The 13423-nt window shown below is 42.5% G+C and overlaps 1 protein-coding gene across 2 annotated transcripts in view; it reads right to left on the bottom strand.

The window, feature by feature from the left end:
• Oxsr1 (oxidative stress responsive kinase 1) overlaps nt 1–13423 on the bottom strand; it is an 82468-nt gene that overhangs the window by 23803 nt on the left and 45242 nt on the right. For both annotated transcript variants that reach the window (XM_045136610.1, XM_004662096.2), the window contains 4 exons: nt 12999–13054; nt 9391–9500; nt 7263–7364; nt 2736–2869 (listed from right to left, as the gene is read on the bottom strand). In XM_045136610.1, the coding sequence (XP_044992545.1) occupies nt 2736–2869; nt 7263–7364; nt 9391–9500; nt 12999–13054 (402 nt within the window). The remainder of the gene's footprint in view (nt 1–2735; nt 2870–7262; nt 7365–9390; nt 9501–12998; nt 13055–13423) is intronic.

The raw sequence follows: 13423 nt of genomic DNA, 5'->3' as shown, positions 1-13423 counted from the left end.
AGAACAATAAATTGACCGGGAAGAAACCTGGCGGGCACCTCCTGCACCAAGCATGGGCGTTGCGACAGTGACCTATCTGTGTACTTCTGGACACGGTGCAAGATGAAGAGCACGTGGCTGGGGGAATTCTTCACCCAGCTCCATAATCTCAGCTTACGAATTTTTACCTTATTTTTTTAAGCGCGCGTGTGTGTGAGAGAGACAGAGAGAGAAAAAGAGAGAAGAGAGGCAGATAGAAAAGAGGGCCTTCAGCCACTGCAACAAACTCCAGACAGGTGGCTGCACCACCTGTTGCATCTGGCTTATGTGTGTCCCGGGGAATCAAACCTGGGTCCTTTTGCCTTGCAGCCAAATGCCTTAACCATCAAGCCATCTCTCCAACCCCATAATTTCAGTTTAAAACACAGCAGACAACCCCAGATTGAGGCAAGTGCTACAAAATAACTTACCAGGAACAAAACAATTTAAAAAGCTGGGCACTGAGGCATATGCCCTTAATGCCAGCACTTGGGAGCCAGAGGTAGAAGGACCACGAGTTCGAGGCCACCCTGAGACGACATAGTGAATTCCAGGTCAGCCTGGGCTAGAATAAGATCCTTCCTTGAAAAACAAAAACAACAACAAAAACAAAAAGACCTTACCAGGGCTGGGGAAATGGCTTACCGGCTAGGGCATTTGCCTGTGAAGCCTAAGGACCCAGGTTTGATTCCCCAGGACCCACATAAGCCAAATGCACAAGGGGGCACATGCATCTGGAGTTCGTTTGCAGTGGCTGGAGGCCCTGGCGTGCCCATATTTTCTGTGTGTGCCTCTCTCTAATAAATAAATAAATAAATAAATATTTTTTACATTATAAAAAAACACCTTACCAGTAGCTGCACAAGTGTCAGGGAAAGGAGAGGCTGAACAATATACAAAACAGAACAGCAGGACACACGAGGTATTATCATTTGACACTTACGCTTCAATAGGTCTGTAATTGACAAGGAAGCTATTTGAAATTTTTACTCATTTACTAAAGTTTTTTGCAACAAACCAAGGTCCCAATTCCAGTCACAGTGTAAGAGATAAAAATCCAACCTAGGGGCCCAGTGTGGTGGTGGTGAGATGACGGGGTGCGGGGGGTGGGGGGCAGAGGTAGAAGGATCGCTGTGAGTTCCAGGCCAGCCTGAGGCTACATGGTAAATTCCAGGTCAGCCAGAGTGAGGCCCTACCTTGGAAAAACCAAAATAAGCAAATACATAAACAGAAAGAAAAGAAAAGAAATCCAAGGCAGTAGGGTATGGGAATAAATGGTGTTTTACTAACTATTATGCTGGGAATCAGCTCATATTCCTTTATAGTCTCCTCAATATTTCTGGTATCAAAAGATGTTTAGATTCTCCTCAATATTTCTGGTATCGAAAGATGTTTAGATTCTCCTCAATATTTCTGGTATCGAAAAATGTTTAGATTCTCCTCAATATTTCTGGTATGGAAAGGTGTTTAGGTTCTCCTCAGTATTTCTGGTATTGAAAGATGTTTAGATTCTATGAGTCATTTCTAGGCATTCATAACAAAAGAAATATATTCTTTCAGTCAGCTAACCTGGCAGAAGAAAGGTGTTCCCTATCTTTTTTTAGCCATTTTCTGAGAAATAAAAGAATTCTAAAAGCACACAGGAGCTTTGCTGCCCATTGTTCTTGACCTTTCCAAAGCTTCCAAAGGTAAATTCTGAAACTCATGACATGACATGGCATGATCAAGGCCTTTACTTCTGCCGACCTCCAGAGAAAACATACCAGGTATTATTTGCTATTAAACATAAATTTGCAGGGCTGGAGAAATGGCTCATCAGTTAAAGGCACTTGGCTTGCAAAACCTAACAACCCCAAGTGGAGTGCCCAGTGCCTACATAAAGCCAGCTTCCCAGAGTGGTGCATGTATCTGAAGTTTGTTTGCAGCAGCAAGAGGCCTGTCCTGGCATAGTCATACTCTCTCTAGTCTGCCTGCCTCTCCTCTCTCTCTCAAATAAATAAATATTTCTTTAAAAAAAACTCTGTTGAGCCAAAGGAAGGATACAGCTCCTTACAACACACTCTGCTAGACACACATACAAAATGCTGTTTAGTTCTTCTGTAACTAAATTATAAATGGTAATGAAATATTTGTTTACTTATAAAGTTTAAGTTTATAAGTTTATGAAGTCAGACCTCTCCCATTAAGCCAGCACTTGACTAATATAGAATTCACAATATATAATCTTAGCGTTTTAAGAAGTTAACAAGCAAACAGCTATACTTTGGTTTTCTCTATACTAAAATGGACACAGAAATCAATTCCATCTCTTCCAATCTTTCTTTCTTAACATTTTATTTTTATTTATTTGAGAGATGCAGAAATAGGCAGATAGAGAGAGAAAGAGAAGAAAGAGAGAGAATGGGCATGCCAGTGCTTTCAGCCACTGCAAACAAGTTCAGATGCATGTGCCCCCTTGTGCATCTGGCTTACGTGGGTCCTGGGAAATCAAACCTGAGTCATTTGGCTTTGCAGGCAAGCACCTTAACCACTAAGCCATCTCTCTAGCCCTTATCCCTTCTAATCTTGTCTAATGTTTTCACAGACTTTTAAAAGTTGTATTTCATTCTTTATAGAATATTCACATAATCCCCTGTGAATACAGGTATGTGATTCTTAGGACTTCCCATAATGGTTTACACAGTAGAGAGAAAAGTCAAGTTTATCAAAAAATTTACCTTTTCTCTGGATCCTTCTGAAGGCACAATGAAATCATTTTCCTAAATGATTTTCCATATTTTTTTAGCATTTCTTTATCTTGAACACCAGTTTCCAAAGACGGAGGATCATTCTGGAGTGTCAGCATTAAAACCTGCAAGTATTTTTAATACAGTATGAATTTCTGATGATTTTTTCAATATAGGTAAACCTTCTCAACATGCAAGCTGGCTTTGTTTTCTACAACTCCTCATCTAAACTGGCTGTCTAGGGTGGGTGACGCAGCCCAGTGAAACAGCGCCTGCCTAGCGTGGGTAAGGCCCTGGACTTGATATGCAGAAATAAAAATACAAGAGTCAAGCTGGGCGCGGTGGCGCACGCCTGTAATCCCAGTACTCGGGAGGCAGAGGTAGGAGGATTACTGTGAGTTCAAGACCACCCAGAGGCTATACAGAGTGAATTCCACGTCAGCCTGAGCTAGAGTGAGACCCTACCTTGGGGAAAAACAAAAGTGAGAACCTATATTATTTCTTCTGTGCATCATGCTATTAGAGGGTCAGATGGTTGTGTTTGCAGATGACTTGTCTACAAGGCCCACAGCCCGTCCACACTGCTATGTCTTTTCATTAGACCTCTTGTTTTCTCAGGCCCCCAACTCCCAATCCCTCCTGTGCCAAACCAGCTTCAAAGTACATACACAATTTATATTTTCTGTACACTTATTCAACTATATGAATATGTCATTCTTGTTCTAGAACAAAATTTTTATAAAAAAAAAAAACCCAAAGACTCCAGCCACGCTGGCTTTACCTACTCACAGTCAAGGCTTCTATCCTTGGCCGCATGTACTAGGTGTGGCTTGTTTTTAGAATTCCTCAGAAACTTCCACCACAGAAAGCACAAATGACACTTAGTAACCAAGCTGTAGACGCTCAGCGCGCCTCGTCCCGCTTCCCTGCACAGGGGTCTAGGCTATTCCGTCCACGCCAAGTCCCTGCTTCCTTTCCCTTCCATGACAATTCATAAAGACATGAAGAAGGAAGGTTATGCTTACACAGCAGAAATCAGTTATTGTGTTTCTTGTAATTTTTATGTATTGCTTCACACATGGCATGCATGCCAAGGTCTCTTGCTGTTATAAATAATTCCCATCTGGATTTATGTGGGGATTTATGCTAGAGAACTGAACCCAGGCTGGCAGACTTTGAAACAAGCAACTTCAACACGTGAGTGATCTCCCCAAACTGTGTGTGTGCATGTGTGTGCTGTGTGTGTCTGTGTAGTGGGTATGTGTGTGTGGAGGCCAAAGGTCATCGTCTTGGGTCTTCCTCAGTCACCTTCCATCGTATGTCAGAGTCTCTCACTGAATCCACAGAGCACTGGCTTGCCTAGACTAGCGAGCCACCACACCCTAGGGATCCACCTGTCACTGTCACCACAGCCAGCTTTCACATGGATGCTAGGGATCCAAACTCAGGACTTCACACTTGCACAACTCTTATCCCCTGGGACATTTTCCTGGCCTGGATGTACACTTTATTTACACACAAGTTTATGTCAAGTTTATAAATATAAAGATATAGTACACAAAGGAATGAAAGTAGAGCCCTCTTTTATTCTCCTAACTCTTGCCAGATATAAAATCAGCTCAAAATGAATAAAAACCTAGATATGAAAGCCCAGACTATGAAATGACAAAAGAAAACTTAAAGCAGCAAAGAAAAACAATGAGTGAGATTCTATCAAGCTTCTGTGGTGGGGCGTGGTGCCTCACACCTTGATCCTTTGATCCCAGCACTTGGGAGGCAGAGGTAGGAGGATGGTCGTGAGTTGGAGCCATCCTGAGACTACACAGTGAATTCCAGGTGGTAAGCCTGGGTTAGAGCAAGACCCTACCGCAAAAAAAAAAAAAAAAAAGAAGTATGTGTATTTGTAGGGAATAGTCTGATAATGTATACAATATATAATGATCAAATCAAAGTATAACTTTGTGTTCAGTTTTTGGATCCTGTCCTGTCCCTGCTTTGTTTTGTTTTTTGTTGTTTTTGTTTTTGTTTTCCAGGTAGGGTCTCGCAGTAGCCCAAGCTGATCTGGAATTCACTATATAGTCTCAGGGTGGCCTCAAACTCATAGCCATCCTCCTACCTCTGCCTCCTGGGCGCTGGATTTAAAGGTGTGCACCACCATGCCTGGATCAAGGCCTGGCTTTGAAGTTCTGATCCTCCTGCATCCACCTCTGAAGTGTAAGGTTTACAAATGTGCACCACCAAACCCAGAAGGGGGAAAAATTTTTTTTAAAAGCAGTTTCATTCTAGCCCAGGTTGACCGAGAACTCACATCAATCCTCCTACTTCAGGCTCATGAATGCTGGTACTAAGGGCATGAGCTACCAGACCTGGCAAAAATATTTATTTATTTGAGACAGAATGAGAAAGAGTGAGTGAGAGAAAGAGAGAGAGAAAATGGGTATGTCAGGGCCTCCAGCCATTGCAAATGAACTCCAGATGTATGTATCACCTTGTGTACCTGGCTTATGTGGATCCTAGGGGATAGTACTTGGGTCCTTTGGCTTTGTAGGCAAGCACCTTAACTGCTAAGCCATCTCTCTGGCCCCCAAAATAAAATTTAAATAAAAATAAAAATTAAAAAAAACCTTATATATATGTATGCGTGTGTGTATATATATGTATTTATTTATTTATGAGCAAGAAAGAGAATGAGAACAAGCATGCCAGGGCCTCTAGCCACTAGAAATAAACTCGATGCATGCACCACCATGTGCATCTGGCTTACATGGGTACTAGGGAATCAATCCTGGGTTCTTAAACTTTGACGGCAAGAGCCTTAACTGCTGAGCCATTTCTCCAACCCAACAAAAACGGTTCTAAATGTAAAAAGAAAGGGACTGGAGAGATGGCCACTGGAAAAAAACACTTGCTGTGCAAGCATTATGACAAGAGTTTGGGTCTGCAGAACCCATAAAAAAGCTGCACACAGTAGCAAACACCTATAATCTTGTCCCTCCTAAGGAAGACAAAAGGGAGAAAGAGGAGGATCCCAGAGGCTTGAGGACCAGATCACCTTGGCATGTCTATTACCATGGTATGTTGTCTACAATTATGGAAGCTGTCAGTAAAAAGGGATTTTTGTTTGTTTGTTTGTTTGTTTTAAGTGCTTGAGAGATGGTTTAGTGGTTAAGGCACTTGCCTGGGAAGCCCAAGGACATAGATTCAATTCCCCAATACAGGCATCTGGAGTTCATTTGCAGTGGGTGGAGACCCTGATGTACCCATATCCTCTCTTTCTCTCTGTCCCTTTCACTCAAATAAATAAGTAGATTTAAAAAAAAATTAAGGGGCTGGAGAGATGGCTTAGCCATTAAGCACTAGCCTATGAAGCCTAAGGACCCCAGTTCAAGGCTTGACTCCCCAGGACCCACATTAGCCAGTTGCACAAGGGGGCGCAGGCATCTGGAGTTCGTTTGCAGTGGATGGAAGCCTTGGCGTGCCCATTCTCTATCTCTATCTGCCTCTTTCTCTGTCACTTTCAAATAAATAAATAATTTTTTTTAAAAAAATTAAGGGCTGGAGAGATGGCTTAGTGGTTAAGGCACTTGCCTGTGAAGCCTAAGGACAGAGGTTCAATTCCCCAGGATCCATGTAAGCCAGATGCACAAGGTGGCACATGCATCTGGAGTTCATTTGCAGTGGCTGGAAGCCCTGGTGTACCCATTCATATTCATTCTCATTCTCTCTCTCTCTCAAATAAATAAAAAAATTCTTTTGTTATTGCTATTTTTTGTTGTTTTCCTTTTCTTTCTTTCTTTCTTTCTTTCTTTCTTTTTTTTTTTTGGAAGGTAGGGTTTCACTCTAGCCCGGGCTGACCTGGAATTCAATATGTAGTCTCAGGATGGTCTTGAATTCCCAGTGATCCTCTTAACTCTGCCTCCCGAGTGCTGGGATTAAAGACATGTGCCACCACGCCCAGCTTAAAAATGAATTTTTTTTTTAAAGTTATAATTTTTTAAAATATTTTTTATTTTTATTTATTTATTTGAGAATGACAGAGAGAGAGAGAGAGAGAGAGAGAGAGAGAGAGAGAGAGAGAGAGAGAATGGGCGTGTCAGGGCCTCCAGCCACTGCAAACAAACTCCAGATGCGTGCGCCCCCTTGTGCATCTGGCTAACATGGGTCCTGGGGAATCGAGCCTTGAACCGGGGTCCTTAGGCTTCACAGGCAAGCACTTAACCGCTAAGCCATCTCTCCAGCCCAAAAATGAATTTTTTTTGAAGATAGATTTTACTTATTTATTTGATAAGAGAGAGGAAGAGGCAGATAAAGAGAAAGAGAGAATGAGTCTTGCAAATGAACTCCAGGTGCAGGAGCCCCCTTATGCAACTGGCTTATGTGGATCCTGGGGATCAAAAGTCCTTAGCCTTTGCAGGCAAACACCTTAACTGCTAAGCCATTTCCCCAGCCTAGTGAAATATTTTCTGTTGTGAAAACGAAGTGGGACTTGAGCTGGATAACTCTGAATAGCAGCCTTACCTTCATTGGTGGGTATTTATGATAAGGAGCTGCCCCTGTGGCCAGTTCAATCGCTGTGATTCCAAAACTCCAGATATCAGCTTTAAAGTCATAACCTCGGACCTGCAGAAAGGTAACACCTTAGTTTAGCCAATGTAAAACCCTTTGAAAAGGTAGCTTCAAATGTATCATCAAAGCCTTTGTTTTTAAGACAGGATTTTAGTATGCAACCCAGGCTTCCCTAGAACTCATGACTACAGGCGTACACTGCCATTCCCAACTCAAACTTTTTTTTTTTTTTTCCTTTTGAGGGGGAAGAGACAGAACAGCGACTGGGTGTGTCAGGGCCTCCAGCCACTGCAAATGAACTCCAGACACATGTGCCACCTTATGCATCCAGTTTATGTGAGTACTGGGAAAATCAAACTTGGGTTCTTAGGCTTTACAGGCAAGCACCTTAACCATTAAGCCATCTTTCCAGAGGACCCCCCCCAACTCATAAACTTTAAACCAATAAATGGTTAACTGTGTTGCAGTCACTTAAAAGAATGTCATATATATTTTTTTTCTTTTTTTGCTTTTCGAGACAGGGTCTCACTCCAGCTCAGGCTGACCTGAAATTCACTATGTAGTCTCAGGGTGGCTTTGAACTCTCAGTGATCCTCCTACCTCTGCCTTGAGTGCTGTTATTAAAGGCATGTGCCATCACACCCGGCTTATAAATTCTTTTAAATTTAAATTTTATTTAAAATTAAAACCAGGGCTGGAGAGACAGCTTGGAGGTTAAGGTGCTTGCCTGCAAAGCCAAAGGACACAGGTTCGATTCCCCAGGACCCACATGAAGCCAGATACACAACGTGGCAAATGCATCTGGAGTTTACTTGAAGTAGCTGGAGGCCCTGGCATGGCCATTCTCTTTCTTTCTCTTTCTCTATCTCAAATAAATAAATAAAATATATTTAAAAATAAAAATATGGGCTGGAGAGATGGCTTAGCGGTTAAGCGCTTGCCTGTGAAGCCTAAGGACCCCGGTTCGAGGCTTGATTCTCCAGGACCCAGGTTAGCCAGATGCACAAGGGGGCACACACGTCTGGAGTTTGTTTGCAGTGGCTAGAAGCCCTGGCATGCCCTCTCTCCTCCCCCCCCCACCTCTCTCTCTCTCTCTCTCTCTCTCTCTGCCTCTTTCTCTGTCACTCTCAAATAAATAAATAAAAGTAAACAAAAAAAATTTTTTTAAATAAATAAATAAAAATAAAAATAAAAACTAAGCCAGGCATGGTGGCACACGCCTTTAATCCTAGTACTCAGGAGGCAGAGGTAGAAGGATTGCCATGAGTTCAAGGCCACCCTGAGATTATGTAGTGAATTCCAGGTCATCCTGGTTTAGAGCGAGACCCTACCTCGAAAAATGAAAAAAAAAATTAAATAAAAAATAAAATTAAGCCGGGCATGGTGGCGCACGCCTTTAATCCCAGCAGTCGGGAGGCAGAGGTAGGAGGATCGCCATGAGTTCAAGGCCACCCTGAGACTACAGAGTTAATTCCAGGTCAGCATGGACCAGAGTGAGACCCTACCTCGAAAAACCAAAAAAATAATAATAATAACAAAATTAAATTAAATTACATTAAAACCAATGTTTACTAATTCTACATGAAAATATAAAAAGAAATGATTATGATAAGGTACTGATGAAATTGTCATAAGTTTTGACATATTTACATTAAAAAGAAGAAAAAATGAACAATGAATCTGAGCATTGGACTTTTCTTACTGTGATGAGATAAATGACCGAGGACATAGCTGTGTTATGTAAGAAACAGGAATGTGGGATCAACTGGACCTTCAAGGACCCAAGAAAGGAAAACAATAGGTAAGTGGCTAGGTTATTTAGTTTGTTTATTTTGGTTTTGATTATATTATTCCTTAGATTATCTTCAGCACAGCCTTGAGTTTCTTACAACCTCTGTAAAGTTCTAAAGGGGTTCTCTAACTGTTCTGTTTTTAAGGATTTGACTTTTTTAGTGAATCAACACAGGCACATATTTTACAAAGCTAACCTGCCACACCCAAACAAAAAGCAACACTGTTGGTCTTTCCCCCGTTTTGTAACAAAACCCCTAAGCCATTTACAAGACAAGAGCCACAGTACCTGCTCCATAACCTCCGGTGCCATCCAGCAAGGGGTGCCGACAAAGGTCTTCCTCACTTTATTGCGGGTAATGTCACCACCAGTTGCTAAAAAAGCACTAACGCCAAAGTCTGAAATAGAGTACAGCATGTAGTTTGAACAGACAATGTCCACACAGGGTTGTGAATATAGGTCTTAGCTGCCAGCAGATGGGCATTTGGGAAACGATGGCTCCTTTGGGCTCTGACCTAATTAATGAGTCAAAATAAAATAAAAAAATAAAAACTAAGCCAGGCATGACATGATGGCATTCTGGGGAGATGGTTAAAAAGCAGGAGGTGGGGGACTGGAGATGGCTCAGTGGGTAAGGCACTTGCCTGCAATGCCTAACAACCAGAGTCTGATTCCCCAGTATCCACATAAGCCAGATGCCCAAAATGGTGCATGCATCTGGAGTTCATTTGCAGTGGCTAGAGGCACCGGCACACCCATTCTCATCCCTTGAAAATAGATAAAATAAATAAAAAATGTAAAAAAAAAGTTTAAGTAGAAGGTGACACCTACTTGAGGGCTTAAGGTCATGACCTGGAGGGCACCTCGTCATATGCCCTTCATGCTCGACTCCAGCCACTGCAAACCCACTCCAGAGGCATGTACCACGACGTGCATCTGGCTTGACAGGGGTGCTGGGGAACAGAACCCAGGCTGTGTCTCCAACCCCTAATGAGTTCTGAATACATGTGTGTCAATGGTAAACTGTTCACCTCTGTAAGTCTCAGGATTTTCTCGCCAAAAATTTTACCCCGAGACCAAAGGCAGAGCACTAGTCCCTGAGGAGGGCGGCGCTCTGCCTCGCACGTTCCTCTCCTGCGATCACGCCGGGGCAATGGCGATCTAACTGCGGGGCCTGTCTGCTCTGCGACGGTCAGACATTTTAAACCCACCCACGTCACGGGCACCTGTGAATCTTAAACCTAAACCCAAGAAGACAAGAAAGGGACAGTCACTGGCACTGAGTCGTGCCAGCAGTGGCATCTTCGAAGGGCACCCCAGCCGGATCCTTGTTCACCCAGGGGCTGGTCAGCCCACTCCCACTCTGCACGCGGTAAGCATGTCGCAAGAATGATCACAAGAACAAATGGTTCTCTGTTTCAGAATGTTCTACAGGAGGGAAAGATGAGTTTATGTTTGAAAATAAACTGAACAAACCCAGCATGAGAAGGGTAATGTTAGCATGCAAATGTTTAAATTAAAAATCCATTAATTAATTCATCTTAACCTAAGTTATTTCCTTATCACTATGCAAAACAAGTCTATACAAAACAGATTTTTAAAACTGCTAATGGCTCTCAATACTCTTTTTTGGTTTTTCTGTTTGTTTTGTTTTTTTCCTTTTAGAGGTAGGGTGTCATTCTAGCCCATGCTGGACTGGAAATCACTATGTAGTCTCAGAAAGGCTTCAAACTCACAGTGATCCTCCTACCTCAGCCTCCGAAGGGATGGAATTAAAGGCATGTGCCACCACTCCTAGCTCTCAATATTATTTTGTTTTTGAGGTAGGGTCTCACTCTGGTCCAGGTTGACCTGGAATTCACTATGCATTCTCAGGGTGGCCTCAAACTCACAGCAATTCTCCTACCTCTGCCTCCCAAGTGCTGGGATTAAAGGCATGTGCTACATCCAGCTCTCTCAATACTTTTAATGTGACAAAAATCTATAATTTTCTTTTTTTTAATGTTTATTTTATTTATTTATTTTGAGACAAAGAGAGAGAGAAAGGATAGGCGTGCCAGGGCCTCTAGCCACTGCAAATGAACTCCAAACACATGTGCCACCTTGTGCAACTGGCTTACATGGGACCTGGAGGCCTCAGGTTTCAGTCCTTAGGCTTCACAGGGAAACACCTTAACCACTAAGCCACCTCTCCAGCCTAAAATTTTTTTCTATAATTTTTAAAAATTTATTTGCAAGCATTGAGAGACAGACAGAGAATGGGCATAACAGAGCCTCTAGCCACTGCAAATGAACTCCAGACGCATGTGCCACCTTGTGCATCTGGCTTATGTGGGTGCTGCAGAATTGAACCTGGGTCCTTAGGCTTCCCAGGCAAACCACTAAGCCATCTTTTCAGCCTACCTGTACTTAAAAAAAAACTTTTTTTTATTGTGAGAGAGGAAGAAGCAGGTAGAGAAAATGGGGTGCCAGGGCATGTAGCTGGTTTACGTGGGTCCTAGAGAACTGAAGTTGGGTTCTTTGGCTTTGTATGTAAGCATCTTAGCCACTAAACCATCTCTCCAGCCCCTCCATATATTTTTTAATATTTATTTTTCTTGAGAAAGAGAGAGTAGACAAAACAGGGCTTCCTGCCACAGCCCACGAACTCCAGAAACATGTGCCATTTGTGCAGCTGGATTTACATGGGTACCAGGGAACTGAACATAAGCCATCAAGCTCCGCAAACAAGTGCCTTTAATCATTGAGCCATCTCTCCAGCCCAAGAAATGCCCGTCTTTACTAGTTTTGTCCTTCCCAAGTGCATTAAACATTGTAAATATGAGCCCTCTGCCAATTATTCATGCTATAAGTATTTTCTCAGTGGCTTGCTAATATTTAGTGAAAAACTATTTTGATGAACAAAATTTGTTAACTTTAAAGGACTCAAGTTTATGTTAAAGCTTTATGTGGCTTCATTAAAATATTCCCTTATATCAGAAAATGAAGATATGTGCCTAATTTATTTTCTAAACTCTGAAGAAATAATTTAAGGGTTTGGGTGACCATCTCCTGATACACTTGACTGGATCAGAGTCTGAAACAAGCTAAAGCTGGGAGGCTACATTTTATCAGGATAAACATGCCAGGCAAGACTTTCTTATCTGCTAATTGAAATTGTGAAAGATGTACTTCCACTGTCACAACCCTATTATCTTATTTAATGGGAAGGGCAAAGGAAAGGGATAGAGAGGATGGGTTCACCAGGGCCTCTAGCCACTGCAAATGAGCTCCAGATGCATGTGCCACCTAGCGTGTCTGGCTTTACGTGGGTACTGGGGAATCAAACCTGGGTCCTTAGGCCTCACAGGCTAGTGCTTTAACCGCTAAGCTGTCTCTCCAGCCCACAAGCCTATTTTTTAAAATATGCATTTTTATTTTATTTATTTGCAAGCAGAGAGAGAAGACAGAGAGAAAGAATAGGCACGCCAGGGCCTCAAGCCACTGCTAATGAACCCCAGACACATGTGCCCCTTGTGCATCTGGCTTAGGTGGGTCCTGGGGACTCGAACCTGGGTCCTTTGGCTTTGCAAGCAAACGCCTTAACATCTGAGCCATCTCTCCAGCCCCCCACAAGCCTATTCTTAAGTGGCAAATGTTCGCTTCCTCCTGGAGAATACTAACTCCATACTCCCTCTCAATAGCATAGTTACTCAGGCACAGCGAGGGTTCCTCACTGCTTCTACTTTAAATGCTATGAAAGCCCAGAGCAAAAGAGCCTCATGGGGTGAGTAGACAAATGGAAAGCAACGAGTAATGGACAGAAGACACCTTGAGAGAATACTGAGTAAGGAAACAAAAGCTGTAAGGTGGTTCCAGAGACTACAAATGTAATTAAAACAAGTACTCGTCCTTACCCGCAATCTGTACAGAACCATCTTCTCCCAGGAGGATGTTCCCAGCCTTCACATCTCTTCAAGGAATAGAAACAGGCACATATCAGAATGCAACGATATACAGTGAGCAACAGTGTACTGCATTTATATAACCAACACTGACACTACTTATTTAAGCTTTTCATCTTGTATGAGAATGAGCATGACAGGGCCTCTATCCATTACATACGAACTCCAGACACATGTGTCCCCTTCTGCATCTGGCTTTCATGGGTCCTGGGGAATTGAACCCGGATCCTTAGGCTTCACAGGCCAATGCCATAACCACTGAGCCATTTCCCCAGTCCCCAAGGCCATTTTTTAAATTTTAGACACATGAAATGCAAATATTAAACATAAAGTATAGCTTATTTATGATCTTGAAGACCTATAATGGTTAAATATTC

Source organism: Jaculus jaculus, chromosome 17 (assembly GCF_020740685.1).
Source record: "Jaculus jaculus isolate mJacJac1 chromosome 17, mJacJac1.mat.Y.cur, whole genome shotgun sequence".
Taxonomy (NCBI): domain Eukaryota; kingdom Metazoa; phylum Chordata; class Mammalia; order Rodentia; family Dipodidae; genus Jaculus; species Jaculus jaculus.
The sequence above is the reverse complement of the archived record's forward strand: the minus strand, read 5'-3'. Positions and strand labels throughout refer to the sequence as shown.